The 20,031-nt window shown below is 53.3% G+C and overlaps 2 protein-coding genes and 1 pseudogene across 2 annotated transcripts; 1 reads left to right on the top strand and 2 right to left on the bottom strand.

The window, feature by feature from the left end:
- Positions 1 to 272: 272 nt before the first annotated feature.
- LOC136488090 (uncharacterized) lies at positions 273 to 1,802 on the bottom strand. Its single transcript, XM_066485127.1, has 3 exons — positions 1,717 to 1,802; positions 1,162 to 1,633; positions 273 to 713 (listed from the first exon to the last, which is right to left on the bottom strand). Exons 1-3 carry the CDS (start codon positions 1,800 to 1,802, stop codon positions 273 to 275), a joined length of 999 nt encoding a protein of 332 aa, XP_066341224.1.
- Positions 1,803 to 14,029: 12,227 nt separating this feature from the next.
- On the top strand, positions 14,030 to 17,751 carry LOC136486311 (mRNA-decapping enzyme-like protein; annotated as a pseudogene).
- Positions 17,752 to 17,881: 130 nt separating this feature from the next.
- LOC136486310 (probable F-box protein At2g36090) lies at positions 17,882 to 19,585 on the bottom strand. Its single transcript, XM_066483180.1, has one exon. It carries the CDS (start codon positions 19,188 to 19,190, stop codon positions 18,168 to 18,170), a length of 1,023 nt encoding a protein of 340 aa, XP_066339277.1. The 5' UTR covers positions 19,191 to 19,585; the 3' UTR covers positions 17,882 to 18,167.
- Positions 19,586 to 20,031: the final 446 nt, after the last annotated feature.

Raw genomic sequence — 20,031 nt, 5'->3', positions numbered from 1 at the left:
AGGTCGAGCGAGAGAGAAAACAAGGGAGCTAGGGGCGGAAACCCACGGAACTCACCCTTGGCCTTCAGCTCCCAGCGTCGGGTCTCGACCTGACAGGCCTCGGTCTTCTCCTTCCAACGCAGGGCCTCGGCACGGGAAGCCTCGGCCTCCTCCTTCAAGCGTTGGGCCTCGACCCGAGAAGCCTCGGCAGCCCTGGAAGCCTCGCTCCCTAGCTCTGCGTCACACAAGGGAGTTAGGGGGCGAACACAAGGAAAGGAAAACAAAATGAGGGACTAGAACTCACCCTCGACCGTCCCCCTCCAAATTACAGCCTCAGTCCGCGAGGCCTCAGCTGCAGCAAGGGCCTCGTCCAAGGCACCTTTCGTCAGCTGGTGCGCCCTCTGTTCCACCCCCAGCTGCCCCGCGTGAGCCGCGGCCGAGGCCGTAGCTTCAACGGCTCGGCCCCTGAAGGCATCCTGGTCACTGACCACGCGGGTGAGCTCCTCCTCCAACTCCTTAACCCGCGCCGCTAGAGGGGCGAGTTGTGCCTGGGCCATGGCCGCCTTGACCTTCGTGTCGGCACAACGAAGGCGGAGGTCCTCTACCTCCGCGCTCCGTGCCGACAGGGGCTCGTTGGCACCGGCAAGAAGACCCTTCTGCCGCTGAAGCTGGTCCCAGACGCCCCTCTCCCACCGGAGAAAGACCGACTTCCCAAGGGACCGGGTCTTGAGCTCCTGGAGAAGCAGAACATGGGTCATTGATTGTAACAAAACCAGAAAAGGACAACGTCGCGCGAGAAACGAAAACGCGAACCTGGGCGACTCCGGGCAGGTCGTCGGCCACCACGGACAGGGCCGTCCGTAGCGACCGCTCCGCTAGCTGGCGGTATTGCTCGAAGGTGCCCCAGCGCCCACCCTCGGCCGCGTTCTCGAGGGCAAACAGGGGCTCCCCCTCAGGGTCGTCCCGGCTCCGCCACAGTACCCGCGGGTGATCCCACCCGCAAGGCTCGGGTCACACCCGCACGAGGGCCGAGCCCCCCTCGTCCAAGATCGGCGCAGGCTGTTCCACGGCACCGGCATCCTCGGCGTCGACCACCTCCCGCGCCCGGGAAGTATCGTCGAAGGAGATCGGATAGACCTCCGTCTCCCGGGCGCTCTCTCGCAACAACGGCGGCCCCTGAACCAAGGGCGCCACCAAGGCCTCCGCCACCTTCATCTCCGCCTCCTGGACAGACGGCATCGCCGCCATTGCGATGGCCTCGACGGTCTCGGGGGCTTCGGCCTCCGCCATCGTGGCCTCGGCAGACGCAGAGACACCAACCGTGGCCACTGCGGTCTCGGCGGTCATGGGCGCCGTGGCCTCCGTCGCCTCAGCCTCGAAGACCCCGGGGGCCTCGGCAACCAAGGGCACACCGGCCCTATCCGACTCGTGAGCCTCGCCCCCACGAGGCAGAAGCGCTCCCTCCCTCGTCTGCATAGGGGCCACCTCGGCAACCCCTCCTTGGGCGGCCGGCCCCTTTGGGGCGACCCTCACCGACGCCACGCCGTGTTGGATAGCGGCTTGTGCCTCTGCCACCCAGTGGGCGAAGGAGCCAGGGCTCGCCTTGAGCGCCTTAAGGGGCGCCAAGGGGAGCTCGTCCGTAGGCCGCTTCCGACTAAGGAAAAATAACCTACAGGGTCAGCGTGAGACCAAAAAGGCGAATGGAATGCACTATGACCCTGCCAAAAATACACTAACCTTGAACGGCGCGGCAACCGTTTCGCCACGGCGAACCTCGTCCGCAACGGCGGAGGTGGCGGCAGAGGCGGCGCCTCCATATCCATCGGCGCCGGTCGGTCCTCAATGGACCCCGGCGCCCCTTCGGTCCTCTGCGGGGGCGGTGGCGTCGTCCCCACCGCCACTCGCTCCACCACGGCCGCTGAGCCCACCGGGCTGACGATGCGTTTGCCCAACGGCCACGCCTCGGGTGTGTCGGCCCCGGCCCCGGAGTGGGCAACCGCCGGCCCCGGGTCCGCTTCTCCTCCTCCTGCCGGGAGTGCCGGGCTGCTGGCCAGCGCCCCGGGCACCACCTCCACTACGTCAGGAAGGTGGTCCAGGGGACCTCGCCCCCGTCATCCCCGTCCGAGGCCTCCGTCGACAGCGACGTCGACGGGGATTCCTCCAGCAGGAGACCCTCCTTCCTTTGTTGACGGCGGCGCTTATCCAGCTCCTCACGCGCGAGGAGTTGCTTCGTGCGTTTCGCCGCCTTGGCGTCTTTCCATTTTTTTCTGCGCATCAGCGTGCGCACGGTTGACCGCCCGACGTCTCGCGTCCTTGGGAACAGGCGGAGGAGAGGAGCGCACGTCCCTCATCCCCTGCAGGAACGACGGACGCGCATAAGGAAATAAGGGGTAAGGGGAGATTGAGGAGGCTCGGGGGCTACAGCGGCACACGACTTACCAGCGAAAGGAACCCCCGCGACGGCCGCATCGCGATAGGGGTCAAGTTGCCGCCCCTCAGCTTCGCCTTGATCGTCTCCCCCACCCGACGAAGAATCTCCTCGTCGGAAAGGGCGGAGGAGGACATCCGAGTGCCCTCAATAGGCTCACCCGGCTTCATCTCAAACAGCCGCCGCCGCCGAGCCATCAGCGGCAGCACCCTCCGGCGGTGGAAGGCGGCCACGACCACAGCCACGGTAAGGGGGAAGCTTGGGCTGATCGTCCTTCGGTACGCCGTACTTCCACCTCTCCGGGCAACTCTCCACAATCCGCCTAGTGTAAGGGGGAAGTCCTTCGTCGTCGTTGTGGAGGTAGAACCAACTCGTGTACCACCGGCGATTGGAGGACGCGAGTTGGGCCGAGATGTAGAGGTGCAGGCGGTCCTGACACACTTGGAGAGTGCAGCCGCCGGCCCTCGTCGCCTTCCTCTTGCCTGACGTGCCCGTCGGCTTGGTAGTATGCCCCACCCAGAATAGGTGGAGCCACAACTCCCAAGGGGGAGCAATCCCCAAATACCCCTCGCAGACGGCAACAAAGATAGCCGCCTGAGCGATGGGGTTAGGATTGAAGTTGTGGAGCTCCACGCCATAGTAGTGCGGGAGCGCCCGCATGAACCGGTCCGCCGGGACGCCGAGGCTGTGCTCGTGGAAGGAGACGAAGCTTACGATGTAGCCGTCGTGAGGCCTCGGCTCCGGCTCGCCGTACGGGGCAATCCACTCTGGTCTGCTGGGGTCTGTCACCGGGCGAAGGAGTCCACTGTCGACAAGCGACTGAAGCATCTCCTCGGTGACGTCCGACGAGTCCCAGGGGCCCGCCTCGACAACGACGATGTCGCCGGCCATGGGTGCGATGGAGGAATCGGGTGCGGCGGTGAGTTTTTTCTCTCTCCCACGCTCTCGCTTTTTTCTCGCTTTCTCCCTAGGCTCGCTCTTCTCTCCTCTTCTTCCCAGCACCCGCTGCTCTAGCGATGGCTCGACGGAGGCGGTGCTAATGCAGGCAAGGTAGGATGAGGAGGGGCGAGACTCTTCCGGTATTTATGCAGGGAGGAGGCGAAACGAACGGGCAACGAAATCGGGGAGATTTTTCCCCCGATCCGGCGCAGTTAACCACGAGCCGATTTTGCCGGCCCACGCGCCCACGTCTCCCACATTAAATGCGAGGACAGTTACGTCCCATACACCATGTCACACTCGGCCACTGCGGCAGCAGGCATCGTTTCGTCTCCCCATGAAACTGCCTCAAAAGGCACGCCACCCGTTGCCGAGCCAATGGGGAAGATATTCCCCGCGGCCTATTCCTTTCGTATGAAGGAACCAGGCTCTGAGCCTATTACGATCCAGGGGTTCGAAGGCTGGGCCCCAAAGGGTTTCGACAGCCGCCCTAGGATAACAGAGTCAGGGACAACCGCGGGCGAGCCTATACGGGGCCGAGGCCCAAGCAAGCGAAACGCTTGGGACGCCCAAAGTCGTGTCCGAGACCGAAGGAAAGTCTCCGAATGGGATCCCACCGTAGGGAGGCACCGAGCCACCGAGGCCCAGCGAACGGCCTCGGCACCCACTAGAGAAATCTTCTGGTACTCTTGGAGTGTGTCTCTGGACCGCTAGCCGTCCCCTAGCAAACGGGGTACGGTCCTCCACTCGGACTACCCGATAACAGCTCACCGGAAGTGCCACCGCTCGTGCCCACCGAGGGTAGTGAGGCACATTCCACCCCTCCTTCCGAGCGAAAAGGAAGCGTGAGGGTTGCACAAAAAGTCAAGGGAACCCCCGACGGCCTTCTTGTTCTATGTAGAGGCTAGGGGGCTCTTCCTGCAACCTTGCCGAGACCCATCGACCCCGGCTCGCACTCAAAGGGGCTCGGCAAAACAAACCCTCCTTCCGAGCAAAAAGGAAGCATGAGGGTCGTACAAAAACACAGGAGAGCTCCTGACGGCCCTCTCACCCTGTGCAGAGGCTAGGGGGGCTCTTCCTGCAAATACGCCGAGACCCCACAACTCGGGCTCGCGCCCAAAAGGGGCCTCGGTAAACAAACCCTCACGCGCGAGGGGCGTGTAAAAAGTCAGGGGAATTCCCGACGGCCCTCTCGCTCCACGCAGAGGCTAGAGGCTCTTCCTGCAACCTTGCCGAGACCAGAATGGGCTCGGCAAACAAACCCTCCATCCGAACGAAAAGGATATGTGAGGGTCGGATAAAAAAGTCAAGGGACCCCCGACCGCCCTCTTGCTCTAGGCGGAGGCTCGGGGGCTCCTCTTGCACCCAAGACCAAGACAAACGGTCCAAGCCCACGCTAGAGGTTTCATTACAAAACACGACAAAGGGCACCGAGCCCATTACGGTCCAGGGGTTCGAAGGCTGTGTCTCCAAGAGGTTTCGACAGCCGCCCCAGGGCAGCAGAGTCAGGGATGACTTCGGGGCGAGCCTACGAATGGCCCAGGCCCGAGCGAACAGTCGCTCGGGGCGTCCTAAGTCGTGTCCGAGATCGGCAGGGAAGTCTCCGAATGGGATCCCACCGTAGGGAGGCACCGAGCCACCGAGGCCCAGCGAACGGCCTCGGCACCCACTAGAGAAACCCTCTGGTACTCTTGGAGTGCGTCTCTGGACCGCTAGCCGTCCCCTAGCGAACGGGGTTCGGGCCTTCACTCGGACTACCCGATAACAGCTCACCGGAAGTGTCCACGCTCGTGCCCATCGAGGGTAGCCTGGCACATTCCACCCCTCCTTCCGAGCGAAAGGAAGCGTGAGGGTCATACCAAAAGTCAGGGGGGCCCCTGACGAACCTCTCGCTCCGTGCAGAGGCTAGAGGGCTTTTTCCTGCAACCTCGCCGAGACCCCCGCAACCCGAGCTTGCGTCTATGGGCTCGGCAAATGCGATAAGAACTACTCGTTCAAACACGAAAATAAAAAAGCCCCTGGAGGAGTAACTCCACTCCTCCAGGGCCTCGGGGGCTACACCCGACGGGTGCGCTCGCGCGCACCCACCGGAACCTCAAGGAACAAAACCCAATTCCTATGGGAGCGGGTACAAACCAAGCCTCGGCAAACCCTCAGGGAGAGTGCACGCACTCCCCCAGAGGCTCGGGGGCTACTGTCGGGTACCTTAGAACAGGGTACCCTGAGCGAACATCAAAGGGGTCGCTTAGGTTCCATCAAAAACAAAGCTAGAAGATAAGCCATGGGCCCCTCACCCGCCACAACTGGGCCCACCAAGCCCTCCGCCTCACCTCGAGCCTCGCGCAGGAGGCCTCAGCAGGGAACGCAATCTCCGCCTCGCGCGAGGCTCCCCACGGAAGGCCTTGGCAGGGGGTGCATTCTCTGTGTCGCGCGAGGCCTCTCACGGAAGGTCTCGGCAAGGAGTCCGATCTCCGTCTCGCGTGAGGCCTCATTCTCCGCGTCGCTCGAGGCCGGTTCGTCCGCGGCCCGTCGCCCCCCCCCCCCCCCCCCGCCTTGGCCGACCTTCCCGACAGCACGTCGTGTCTCATTAATACTTCAACCACTCCCACATTCTCCGCCGGACAAGGGCTCGACGCCATGGAGTGGCCGACGGGACCTGAGGTCGCATCAGCGCCATACCGGCCGGGACAGGGCACGGCGGGGATTACCGGCCACTGTGTCCTGACGCTATGCCCACGATCAGCGCCCACACCGCACTGTGTCCCACGATCTCCGCCTCGAAAACAACATCGCACGGACAACCTGTCCCAGTACATCACCGCCTCCAAGCCGACACACCAAATGAGCCACCCACTCGGGGCCTCGGCACTGTGCACCAAGGTCTCGGCTATCTTGGGGATCGTGCCCGCTGAGACCCCCCATTGCGGTGCGGCCTCGGCACCGGCCAAGCCTCGGCCTCGCGTACAGTCCGCCCATAGCGGTTTGCACGTCCACCGCCGCACCCACTTCTAGACGGTCACAGGGCTCTCACCACGCACAGGATCGGATGGGACTCGCACGCCGCCCCAGTGCTCCAAGGACGGACCACTCCGACGACCACGTCGCCACAGGGACAGGCCACCAGGCTCGGACATGTCGCCCCTGTTGGCACGACGCCGCGTAGTTAACACATGTACTGTCCTTGTACTCCCTTCAACTATAAAAGGAGAGGACTTGGGCCACTCAGAAGGGGGGGGACTCACGGGGAAGAACACCTGGTAACACACACATACGCATCCCAGCCGCCTGAGAGCAACGTCTCAAGCAGCCCACATCACACCTCACCGAGACCTGGGACTAGCTCCCTCTCTCACCCAGCTTGTAACCCCCTACTACAAGCACTTCGGTGCAAGGAATACAAGATCGATCTCTCAGACTGGACGTAGGGCACCGATTGCCTGAACCAGTATACACCTTGTATCTCTTTGCATCACCATCCGTAATTAGGGGCACGCAGTTCACATTTACTAGTTGGTTGGTTGAGGACCCCCGGTCCGAAACACCGATAAGTCTTTTCTAAAATTAATCGCGTCGGCTAACCGATATAAATGTGGAATTAAAACAATCGGTCTAGCCAAGACTACACCCCTCTATATATGTTTACTAGCACCTTGCAAAGATACTAATTATGTAACTAAGGTGCCGGGCTAGCTAGAGCTCTCCTAAACAATTCTAGGAGCAAGATCACACAAACCTATGCCACTAGTAATTTAAGCAATAAGGGAGCTCCTACACATGCTAGTAAGCAAAAACACAAAGCTAACCAAGCTCATTAGCAATGCTCAATAATAAGGCAACCAATGCCTAATTAGAGAGCGTAAATACTTAGCTACACAAACTAAGCAATGTGACTAACAAGGTTACTAAAACCAAATTAGCCACGCAAGGGAGCTACTTCTATGCTACACAAGCAAGAAGGTAATTAGCAAGCTACACAAGCTATCTAATTACAAGAGCAACTACACAAGCTTAATATGTATAAAAGTAATTGCAAGCTTGTGTAATGGGGATGCAAACCAACGGTGAGAACAAGGTTGACACGATGATTTTTCTCCCGAGGTTCACGTGTTTGCCAACACGCTAGTCACCGTTGTGTCGACCACTCACTTGGTGGTTCGGCGGCTAATTAGCATCACCCGCTAAGCCCGCACGTCAGGCACCACAAGAACCTACCCCTTGAGTGAGGGTAGCTCAATAACACGCTTTACTAAAGTTGCTCTTCGCGACTCCCGCGGGGCGAGCACAAGTGCCCCTCACAAGCACTTCTCCGGAGCGCCGCACAAGCTTCTTGCGGGCTTCAACGGAGACCACCACCAAGCCGTCTAGGAGGTGGCAACCTCCAAGAGTAACAAGCACCACCGGCTTACAACTCGATCACCTAGTGCCACTCGATGCAACCTCATGATGCAATCGCACTAGAATCGCTCACTCACACAATCGGATGATCACTATCAAGTATGTGTGAGATGGAGGGCTCCCAAGCACTACTACACAAGCCACCAAGGCTCTAGTGTGCTCAGTTGCTGGCCCAAGACCGACCATGACCTCTATTTATAACCCCACGTACAAATAGAGCCGTTACCCCTTCACTGGGCAAAACTCAGGACGACCGGACGCTCCGGTCAGATTGACCGGACGCTGGACCTCAGCGTCCGGTCGCCCGTAGACGGCCACGTGTGCCGATTCCAACGATCACTTGACCTGACCGGACGCAGCAGCTTTAACTAACCGGATGCAGAACCCCTAGGGTCCGGTCGTTTCTAGTAAGGTACCGACCTCAACCGGACGCGTCCGATCGCACGTGATCGGACGCAGCACCAGCGTCCGGTCACTTTCCAGTGACGCTGCTTCGCCCGACAATAGGATCGGACACTGCCTCCAGCGTCCGGTCGACTGACCGACGCTGCACGCTGACAGCCACCACTGACCGGACGCTGAGCCTCAGCGTCCGGTCACTGCGTGACCAGAGTCCGGTCCACTCTGTGGAACCTTTCTCATCACCGTTTCTTCACCGAGTTGATCCACATCAACTCCAACTTCATCTCCTTTGTAAATGTGCCAACACCACCAAGTGTACACCACCATGTGTATGTGTGTTAGCATTTTCACAATCATTTCCCAAATGATGTTAGCCACTCAACTTGCCACGCCACTCGATCCTAGCGACGATGCAAAGTTAGATCACTCAAGTGGCACATAGATGACCGATATGCAAACAAGTTTGCTCCTCTTGATAGTACGGCCATCTATCCTAAACCCGGTCATAAACTTCTCTACACACCTATGACCGGTGAAATGAAATGCCCTAGGTTATACCTTTGCCTTGCGCATTCCATTCCATCTTCTCCATCGTCGATGCAACACATGCACCAACACGATCAACAATGATATGATCCACTTCATATCATCACGTGATCATATTGGTTCATCGATCTTGACTTCACTTGCTCTTCACCGTTGCCATCGTCCATCGGCGCCAAGTCTTGCTCAAGCTTCACCGCCACGCGGTCCATCACTCCAAAGCCTTCGACTTGCCCTTCACGCTTGCAACTGGTCCATCAAGCCAAGTCTTATCTTGATCTTCTCCACCTTGATCACATGACTCAATGTCATGTCTCATGTGCATTTAAGCTCCTTCATCATCACATGTGTGAGCTTTGCAACATCTCCAAGCCATTTTCACCTTTATGGCATATGTTGCTCACACACATGTACTTGTGGACTAATCACCTGTGTATCTCATATAAACACAATTAGTCCACCTAAGTTGTCACTCAATTACCAAAACCAAACCAGGACCTTTCACCTGGTCACTTGAGTAGGCTTAGACGAGTTATCTACTAGTTTAAATTATGCTTTGGATTTGTGCACTTTGTGATGGTTTGTGTGAGAAAAGATTGTAATTTCATGAGTGGATCATGACAACCTTTTGATGCACCTTTTGTCACTTTTGGCACTAGCTAGCATGTCCTTTATCTATGGTACTCTGCTATTGTTGCGGCCCATTATCTCCACATGTATGAGAGCATGATGATAGACTTGATGATCAAGAACCCCAAAACATGGGATTTATTTATGACAAGCACTTATATTTGTTTGTCAGATTGTGAAATTTCTGTTGGGTTTGCTTTGAATGGTAATTTGAATTGTTCCAAACCTGATCATATTCTGTTGTGTTAGTTAAATGCTTAGATATGTACGTGTACATGCTGTCAGCAGCCCTGGATGGATCCATGGCCAAACCGAACAGCAAATTGGAGCCTCCTAGATTGGTTCTGCTGAGGAATTAAACCCAGGCCTGGAATGAGTGCCAGCAAGTGGATCAACTAATTCCTGGCCTGGATTGAATAATCTTCTGGATTGGATCCCAAGCTGCCGAACGAGGCCTTAGGGGGTTTAATGCCGCGTCGTGCCGTCACCCGTCCAAGACGGGGAGAGGAGCGCGCTGGGGAAGATTTGGCGCACGGCGTCCAGAGACGCCGAAAAGAAACCACGATGCCCTCCCCAACGCTATTGAGACTCGTTTCTTCGGTCTCCTCGATCTTGCGTAGACATCATTTCTACGGAAGAAAACACTATTTCCTCATTTTCTCTCTCTCTCTTCGATGAATGACCTACCAACTCAGCAAATTAAACGTGACAATACAAATAATATCTATTGAAACTACTATTACGTTGGGAGTGTCCTTAGGATTCAAATTTTCTTAACAAATTAACTAAGATTATTAAAAACTTAGCGATATTTTTATGTATATTTTATTAAAATTGGAAGTATTTAACTTTTTAAAAGTGAAAAATTATACTTTGGGAGGGAATGAGTCCTCTCATCCTCTGCATTTCGATCCCCCTGTCCCTTGAGAGCGAGACGGTCAGGCCGCAGTTAGCGAGGGGAGCAACCACAATATGACAGCAAAGTAGTTTATAGGAAATAAAATACTCTGTATGAGTTAGCTGAAACATTGTAGAGACCGTCCATATAACAGTCTACAACTAAAGGTACCCAAAACCATATTGACTACCCATAAGCAATAAACAAACGTTGTGCTCTCTCTCTTGTGAAGGTACACGAGATGATTGGATAGAATAATTTTTAATCTCCAGTGGAACCCATCTTATTATGGACTTGCTTTGTCGGCTAAACATTATGAGCAAACAGTAGGTCCTATGTATATGGACCTACGTAGGCGGTCCGCACGCAGGGACGGATACAGTGGCGGTCCTGGTGCCCGTGCCGTTGCTATGCACGCACAGGCAGGCAGTGGATCAGCATCTCTCTTCCATCCCAACGCCGCCATTGCCTGCAAGGTGCAACTTGCAAGCCGTGCAGCAGTGAAGTGCAGGCTTGCAGCTAGCAGTACAGTATATGCCACGGACGGATGCAATGCACCAGCGCTCGCCGTCGTCCCTAGTGGAGTATACGGAGTATGCAGATAGGTGCTGGGACGGCGGCGGAGCGCAAGTTGGCCCGGCTCTGCCGTCGTCCCTCTATCCCAATGGGACAGTGATCGCGCTGCTGCTAGCTCGGGTCTCGGGCACGGCTTTTGACGCACCCGCCTCGGGACTCGCAGGTCGTGCCGGCCGCGGGGCGACAACGGCAGGTGCGGAGCTACCAGTACCTGCCATAGTGCGGGCGGACCGATCTCGCCCGGCGGCGGCGGCGCCTCGCGCTCGCGATCGCCGCGCCCACCGCCTTGAGCTGCTGGCCGATTCGATGGATGCCATGGGCTCCGATCCAACAGGTGCGGGCGCCTGTGCGCCACCTATAGATGACTAGATGGGCCGGGCCAAAAGATGATGACAAGAGACCTGACTCTAAAGAACAACGGTTTTTTTTGCTCAAAAATAAAAATTGAAAATAAAAAAACCCACGGTTTTAGTCATATCCGGTTTTAGTACGTCGGGCAGAGCCGCCGCCGGCCGGCTCCATCTTGCAAAAAAAGAAAAACTACAGTGCCACGTGGGCCACGCAGCGGTGTTGGGCGCCGCCACCGATCCGGGGGGCGCAGGGGCCAACCGCTATCGCTCTGGGTGGAGGCGTGGAGCCTCTTTCGCGCGCGAACCTGGTTTGCCGCGCGCGCGTCGGCTCCATCTCGCGTGCGCGCCTTTGTTTCTGAAACCTCGTTGACCAAGGTATGCGCGCCGCCGCCCGTCGTCGCCGGCCGGCCGGACCGGGGCCGCAGATCGATAGCGGCTCGCACAGCGACGCTACGTGTGCTCCTACACGTTGCGCGGTCGTCGTCGCCTTCGTCAGCCGTTCGTATCTGTATCTTGCGTGCGTGCCTGCGTCGACCATGCATGCCGGCCGGCGGCCGCCATGCGTATCCGGGTTTTCATTGGAGTGTCGAGCGAGGCTTGTTCCGTGTTGTGTGATGGCCCCGGCCCCTTGTCTCGCGGCCGGCCGGCCGGCTTTCATGTCATTCATGCCTTGTCGTCGCGTGTCATCTCCCTCTCAAGCAAGGCAATGTTGTTCAGACTTTAATGTTCTGCACTGGGGTGACTGATCGATATTCCTCCTGCCGTCCTGCGTGCCATGAGCGTGAGGTGACTATTCCTATTCAGGCGTCAGTCAGCAGTCGTCATGCACTGGCACCCCGCAGCCGGCACGAAACAACAAACAATCCCACCAGCACAAGCTACGAGTTGATGGTGATGCATGACCATGTCCTCGGAATTTCATGCAGGGCACAGAAGTACAGAACCAATGCGTGCGTTGCTGGCCTCTCCGTAACCCTTTCAAACGTGCTTATTGCTCCTGCAAGCCCTCGAAAGCATACTGCTACGGTTTCGTCCGGTTCTTCGACACTACTTTAACCATATTTTTCAGCGAACGAATAATATTTTTCTCTCATAATAAATCAGCATAAGTCAAATTTCAGCGAAACGAACAGGACCTTTAGCTCTGGACTCTGGTATACTGCAAATTTTTTTCTTTCAAATGATTTTAAGTTTCACATCTATATTAAAAGTTATTAATATTTATGATACAAAATAGGTATTGTTCGATTAATCACATAATATTTTTGTAATAAATGTATTTGGCATAATTGTTCATACTATTTCCTATAATTTTAATTAAAACTTACCAATATTTGACTGGGTTCAAATATAAAATTGCAGCATTTTTTGGATGAAGGCACTACAAATAATGTCAAGCTAATTGTACAAAAATTCACATAAGAAGCATACAATTCGGAAAAAAAAATACAACGTTCTATAGGGGCTTGAGGACATGCACGTTTAGATTGGCAAATGACTAGCTGCCAAATTAGATTATAATGCCTGATAAAAAAAAGATTATAATGTACTAATGGTTAAAATGTGTACTGGCAACAAATTAACCGTACTATTAGCTCTTACTACTTTTTTTCCGGATGGGCTAATGGCGTTTTAGTCCATCCAAACGGTTCTTTAATATTATTAGCTAGAAGATTTTCACAAAACGAGAGAACACACATTGCCTTTTTCAGTTAGGGGCAGAGCGAGGTAAGCTAAATAGCTAATGCGTTTGGTGCCTTCATTTTTCAATAAAAAAACCCTACTAGTTCGGTCCTTTCGAGGATGCACAAAGAAAACAGCCTTTTTGATCTTGGACTCTTGTTGCTAGCACCATTTTTTACGAGAACACATTTAGTCATTGTTGGGATGCTAATGTACCCATCTCAATCTATGTATGCCAGGATGGATTGTTGTATAAAATTTGACACCAATTTACCGGACATATATGCATTGAGGTGGTTACATGGGCTTCCAAACGAGCCCTTAACATTTTTAGTTAGGTGCTGCTCCCTCTGTGCACAAAATTAAAGTGTGTTCACAAATATAAGCTTATCTTGCCTCAACATTTAATTAATGCCAACTTATAGCAACGGTTACCTGAATATGCGGGTGTTACTCATTTCCTTTCCTCAGACTGTTCTAAAAATAATGCAAACACATACATTTTGTAGGTGTGCTAAGGTAGTACTAATTATTAACATCTTCCAATTTTTTTCAGTAACTAGTTCCTCCGTCCACAAAGAGCTCACTTTTCAAGAAGTTAAACTTTTTAACATTAACCAAATATATATAAAAATATTAATATTTATGGTGTATAATTAGTATTGTTATATGAATATTTTAATATATTTTTATAAAATAACTTATTTAGAAACATAAATATTATTAATATTTTCTATAAATCTAGCTAAACTTAAAAAAGTTTGATCAGCACACAACCCAATGTCAGTTTTTTAGATGGAGGGAGTACTTTCTATGAAAAAGAATGTATCTGATTATATACTTGGCCAAACTATTTTAAATTTGAATAAATTTAAGAAAAAAAATTGTCAACATTTATAAGATCAAAATATGAATAAAATATGAACATATATTCGAGGATGAATCTTATAATACCTGACATTTTTTTTGTGACTATAATACCTGACATTTATGAAGTGTATGTTTAGATTGCGGAGGAAGGCTTCCCCTATGGGCTGACAGCCCACTACTGGTCGCGTGGGTTAAGGCCTACAGCCGCGAGGACCTACAGCCCACTACTTAGGTGCACGTGGGCCTAAGTAGGCCGTACATATCTACGCCCAATCACCTTTACCGCGGGCGGGCCCACCTGGCCATCCCTGTCCTCCACCGCGTCCGATCCGACGTGATGTGAGTTGCGATTGTTCCGGAGACATCCTCCCCACCCCACTCCACGATTGCTGCTGCCTGCTTGGCCTCTGCTGCTCGGCTCTCAGATCCAGCGCAGCCGATGCCGCCACCGCCGCAGCCGAACGGGGGCAAGGTGACCCCGAACCTGGCGATGGACGCGGAGGCCACGCGGGTGCTCAACCTCACGGTGCTCCAGCGCCTGGACCCCGCCGTCGAGGACATCCTCATCACCGCCGCGCACGTCACGCTCTACGACTTCAACATCGACCTCAACCAGTGGGTGAGCCGCCGATTCCCCCTCCCCCCGCGCTCCATTTCCTGTACCCTCGATCCGATCCGGCATGGTCTCACGGCGGATTCTGAAATTCTCTGCTTGTTGGTTTGTGCCGCGCAGAGCCGGAAGGACGTCGAGGGGTCGCTGTTCGTCGTCAAGAGGTGAGCGTTTGGGTTGGTTTTTTTGCTTGCTCTCGTATGCGGTCTTGTTCTGTCCTGATTGTGCTCGATTGTTCTAGGAACTCGCAGCCCAGGTTCCAGTTCATCGTCATGAACAGGCGCAACACTGGTACGCACTATCTTTGGTTGGACTTTCTGGTTCGCGTCTTGGGTAGTTGGTTTGGTTTTATGATGAACCCACGGGTGACTAGAAGCTGTACCAACCAACAGCATCAATCATGATATATAAACCATTCATTTCGGATCTTGTTAAATGGAGATCACCTTGTGATATCTAAAGGTTAACCAGTGCACTGCAATGCCTAGGTCGCTGCGAAATTTAGCTACACATGTGTGCCCTGCGTTATTGTCAAGGTGATCTATCTGAAGTTAACCTGTATGGGCAGTTGGGCTACATTAGGAGTTAGACTGAGGACACAATTCTAGTTTCCAAGGCATGTTAAATAATTTAAATAACTTGATAGAACTTTAGTACCTTTAAGTTTATAATATATGCACAAAGTCAGATGATTCATGTGGTGAATCCTTCACTGAGAAGTCCGATGATGTTGCTCTCAACAGATAATCTGGTGGAGGATCTCTTAAGTGATTTTGAATATGAACTTCAACCTCCATATTTGTTGTACCGGAACGCTTCACAAGAAGTAAATGGAATTTGGTTTTACAATCAACATGACTGCTGAAGCTGTTGCAAGTCTATTTGGAAGGTAAAGGCTGTTCATGTATTCTCTCCCCATGTTGGAGGTATCTTTCTCTGAATTTATGTACTCTCCCCGTTTCAAATTGTAAGTTGTTCTGGCTTTTTTGGATACATACCTTTTGCTATGTATCTAGACTAGACGTAGTGTATATCTATGTACATAGCAAAAGCTATGTATCTAGAAAAGCCAGAACAACTTACAGTTTGGAATGCAGGGAGTAGATTATGAACATTACTGTACCATATTTTAGTAGTTCTGATCTGAAATATCTATGGTTATGTATTTTTCAAGATCCAGTTAGTTGTGGATGAATGAGAAATGCTTAGTCTTACTAAATGTGAGCATTGTTAGCTGGGATCACATTCTCTAAATGAGAAATGTGGCAGGACCTGTGATGACAAAATCTAATTCTAGCTACATACTGGCCTACTAATCTTAGTTCTCTCTTTAGCCTTTTAGGGCATGAAGTAACTTGCCCTGTTAGCCTGAAGTGTGAGAGCCGCTTGTTTTCTAGATTTACTGCATTTGTCAACTACTAAGTGCTGGTGAGATTCCAAATATTTGACAGAAATATTCAGATAACTTTATTTCTAGATTGCAATAAGAAGTAGCGACTACTCTAGTACATATTGGTGCCCAGAAAAGAGTCAGTTTCCTCCCTCTTAATCACAGCTTTGCATGCTAGCAAGTGAAATTCCCAAATTAGGTATAGAGCAAGGATGTGCAGTGTGCTTACAAACTTCTGATACTGTTGGAGATTGTCATGTCATGTTTCCCTGATGCTTCTACAAATAGCTAGTATTGCGCTCTATTTAGAATGTATACAACATGGGATTGTGATTATTTTAGCATAACCATTTTCACATCTGTCCCTTTCCAAAAAACAATTGCATCTCAGGATGCCTTTTCTAAAAAAATTGTACCTCAGGATGCCATGGTGATGGCATGTTTCCCTGATACTTCTACAAATGGCCAGTATCATGCTACAGGGCATTATGATCGTTTTGGCATAATCTTTGTCACATCTGTTCCTTTTAAAAAAGAACAATTGTATCTCAGGATCCAGTGATGAACTTCTTTGTTAGAATCATGTGGGCAGATAGTTTACGGTTTGCTGCTCAATTTTATTTGCAGGATACTGAATGCTTACGCCAAAGTACCTCCAAAACCAAAAGCGCCTTCCACAAAAAGGTCCATTACTTGTTTCCAGTCTCTTGGATTCAACCACTTTCATTCTTTCCTTTGAATTATGTATTATCAATTGTGCTGAAGTTTCTTTCATGGCCACAGTGAGTTTGAGGAACTAGAACCTCCACCAGCATCTGCTGCTATAGATGGCCCTCTTGAACCTCCGCCAGCATCTGCTGCTGTAGTCCTTGATACTCCTGAAGAATCATTGATCAATTACTTCAGTGTATGTTAAACTGTCAACTATCAGCTATTTCATTCTGTTTTTTTTTCTTCATGTTGATTGAATGGTATATCCTCATTTATCTGCATTGTGTACTCAATGACCATTGTAGCATCTCGGTTGATGTATGTACACAAGTATGCTGCATTCATGGTTGGATATATGCTGCATTACAAAATATCTGCTGCTGTCTAACTATGCTGAGATTATTTTTCCAACATTTCTGCAGGGCTGCTGCTAGCATTGGAAGTGTATCAAACACACCACTGTCTGGAAGAGTGCACCCGTCTACTGAGAGCATTCCTTCTTCCCATGTGCCATTGATCATTCCATCTGCTGCTCCAACACATCAACTACCCCCTTCAGTAGCTTCATCAGCTCCACCATTGCCCATCCATGACTACTAACGCCCACACTAGCCGGTCAACAAATCTTGTGACACCGGATTTCTTTGCGCCTCCACCATCCTCTTCAATTCCACTGGCTCCGCCAGGTGCATCTGTGATTCCTACTGCCCCTCCTCTTCATCCTACTCCAGCATCTGTTCAGCGTTCTCAATACGGCACCCCGCTGCTCCAACCTTTTCCACCGCCCACTCCACCTCCTTCCCTTAACCCTCCACACGGCGATAGACCTGTTGTTACAAGGGATAGAGTCAAGGACGCGCTACAGAGACTTGTTCAGGTAAGTTCCACACTGAAAACATACAGGGTACAGTTGTTTGGATTAGTATTATTATCTTCTCTAACTCTCACCAAATGCCCAACAGAGCGACGAGTTCATCGACTTGTTGTATCGGGAATTGCAGAAATCACTTGTATAGACTGCTTAGTCTTTCTGGAGTTTCTGGCTGGTTGACAAGAATGCTTGTATTTTTTTCCTTTTGACTTTTTGCATGCTTCCCTTCCCGAACTCTTGTATAGTTTTGTGTTTGTATTGATGTAGAGTACTATAGGAATGGTTGGTAGTATTTGTGGGGTCCCCTGGTTCCAAATAACTGTGTTGGCAGTGTCATAAGCATATTTATGTAACTGAAAAGTGGAAGTAAAACTGGGTTTGTTCAAGAACATTGAAATTTGATCTATTTTTGTGTGATGTACCGAGAAATTTCATTATAGGTGTCAGAATTCGTGTGGCACTGCCGCACTGGCACATATGTTCTGTTTTGCTTAAACTTTTTCACCTCAGCGATGAGAGCTTTGTAGCATGATGTCCACTGAAACTGAAATCACGGTGGCTCCGAGCAACTTGTATGATGAAAGGCTTAAACAATCATTTATATTGAGATAGATGCCTGTACTTGGCGTGGACAAATTACGACACTAATAAGATTCTAGAAGTCTGTATTTTTTATTTCATAAACCTCGCTTTCTGAAGAAGAAAATGAATAGCAAAAGAAAAAGAAAAAGGATATATGATGTTGACTTTCCCTGTTGTACATTTCTTTGACAGCCGACCGTATAACCTACAGGCTACAGCACAATCATATTCACATTCCCTGAACTACACTGTACATGTCAACGGCACTCTCTGATTGAGGCTTCGGCGTTGCCCGGCGTGCCGGACGAGGTCACCGGAACGTGAGCATAACCAGGAAGCCGAGGAACGCGGCGGCGCCGACGCCGGAGCAGCAGAGGTCAAGGATGCCCTCGCGCCTGGCCTTCCACTCCTTGCGCGCCCTCTTCCCCCTGACGAAGTCCTCGTACCTTTCCCTCGCCGCGTCCTCCGCCGCGGCGCCCCCGCGGCACCCGCGCCGCCTGGGCGCGGCCATGGCGGCGGCGACGGCGGCGAGCCCGTCCCTGCCGCTGACGCCGGCGCCGTCGGCGTCCTCGACGCGCAGGCTGACCTCGCGGACGTGGCCGTACCGCTCGTCGCACGTGACGGCGGCGTCGAGCGCGACGCCGCCTTCGCCGCCGGATAGCACGACGGCGAAGCGCGCCACGGTGTCCCCCGTGAGCCACTTGCGGTCGACGGCCACGGCGCGGCGGCTGGACGCGTTGAGCGCGCGGCCCGTGGCCGGGTCGAGCAGCACCCAGTTGAGCTCGAGGTCGGCGTGGGAGATCCCCGACGCCGAGGCGGCCGTCGGCAACGTGAAGCCTTCCTGCACCAGCGCGTCGACGCGGAACGGCGCGCCCAGGAACCAGTCCGAGTCGGCGTCCGTCTCGACGACGCGGGAGAGGATGCTGACCCCCGCGTGGCTCAGATCGACGGCCGACACGAGGCGCGCCGGCAGGGGCTGCGGCTGCGGGTGCGAGGGCGAGGGCGGGGGAGGGGATGGGGAGTCCGAGCACGGGAAGGGGAAGGCGTCGGCGAAGAACGCCCGGTGGTCGACGTCGCCGCCGCCGAGGCCTAGGCAGGGGAGGAGGTCGCGGACGGAGGGCCACATGGCGAGGCAGAGCGCCCGCCACGTGTCCGGGTCGGTGGCGAGGCCGTGGAGGCCCGAGCTCGCGCACCCGACGGCCGCCAGCGACGCGCCATCGAGGCGGCGGAGCACGAGGGCCAGGACGTCCGCCGGGAGGTCCTCGATGGTCGTGCTCGTGCCGTCGCCGTCGAAGGCAGCCGGGGAAGAGGCCTCCATCGCGCCAGCACCCATGAGATGAGAACGATGGCGGGCGGCCGGCCGGCCGGGAGTGGGGAGTCAGTTGGAGCGAGGAGGACGTGGATAGGAAAGCTTGTGGGGGTGGTTGCGCGCGTGTGTCTCTGATGGTCTCCGTCCGGCGTTGGAGGAGGCAGGCAGGCAGGCAGCAGGCTTGGCTAGCTACTGGCTTGTTCGTTGGTTTATAAATGGGGTAGCTGCCTTGTCTGTGGAGGGGGCGAGAAAGCGAGGTGTCTCTGCCGGCGCTGTGCGTGCACCGTGCATGCCTCGACCGACCGGTCGCCTCCATGGGGACGCGGCAGAGGTGACGAGAAGAGAAGCCACGGTGCAGGATGACGTGCAGGCAGGCATCTAGACTCTAGTAGCTCGCTCTCGCGGTGGCCTTTGCGTTGCGGGAAAGCAAGCAAGCCCGGAAAAGTCCGCGACGACGGTTTTTTATTTTTTTTTATTTTCCGTTTTGGTTATAATAAAATCACACAGGACGACGAACTGGATGAAAGCTTCTCTCTTCTCTGATGACAGCAACGGCGGCGACGGCTCCCGCCCACCATCTCGATCACACGGCCCGTCGTACGTCGCTGGCGCGTGGGACACGGCGCGCGCCTTTGACTGGCCGACGTGTCAGCCAGGTAACTGGGAACGAGGCTGACTGGCTGAGGCCGATGACGAACACCAGCCATACTTATCATTTATGATACAGTGTTTTTCTCTTACAGCAAAACAACATCAGCCGATTTATAAGCCACGTAAACGATCAAGCGAATAGGTCCTGCCTGCCTTTCTAGTTTCTAGCTAGTGGTACACTGGTACAGGGAGTGAAGCAGCCAACCAAGAACCA

Source organism: Miscanthus floridulus, chromosome 10 (assembly GCF_019320115.1).
Source record: "Miscanthus floridulus cultivar M001 chromosome 10, ASM1932011v1, whole genome shotgun sequence".
NCBI classification, from domain to species: Eukaryota; Viridiplantae; Streptophyta; class Magnoliopsida; order Poales; family Poaceae; genus Miscanthus; species Miscanthus floridulus.
Note: the sequence above shows the minus strand (reverse complement) of the source record. Positions and strands in the feature narration are given on the sequence as shown.

What these genes read in the sequence shown, in the direction of transcription:
- LOC136488090 (XM_066485127.1), bottom strand. Translation starts at nt 1,802, where the DNA reads ATGGATATGGAGGCGCCGCCTCTGCCGCCACCTCCGCCGTTGCGGACG. An exon ending in CGGTTGCCGCGCCGTTCAAG is followed by an intron (nt 1,634 to 1,716) that starts GTTAGTGTATTT and finishes ATTTTTCCTTAG; the next exon opens with TCGGAAGCGGCCTACGGACG. An exon ending in AGGCCTTGGTGGCGCCCTTG is followed by an intron (nt 714 to 1,161) that starts GTTCAGGGGCCG and finishes CTGCTTCTCCAG; the next exon opens with GAGCTCAAGACCCGGTCCCT.
- LOC136486310 (XM_066483180.1), bottom strand. Translation starts at nt 19,190, where the DNA reads ATGGGTGCTGGCGCGATGGAGGCCTCTTCCCCGGCTGCCTTCGACGGC.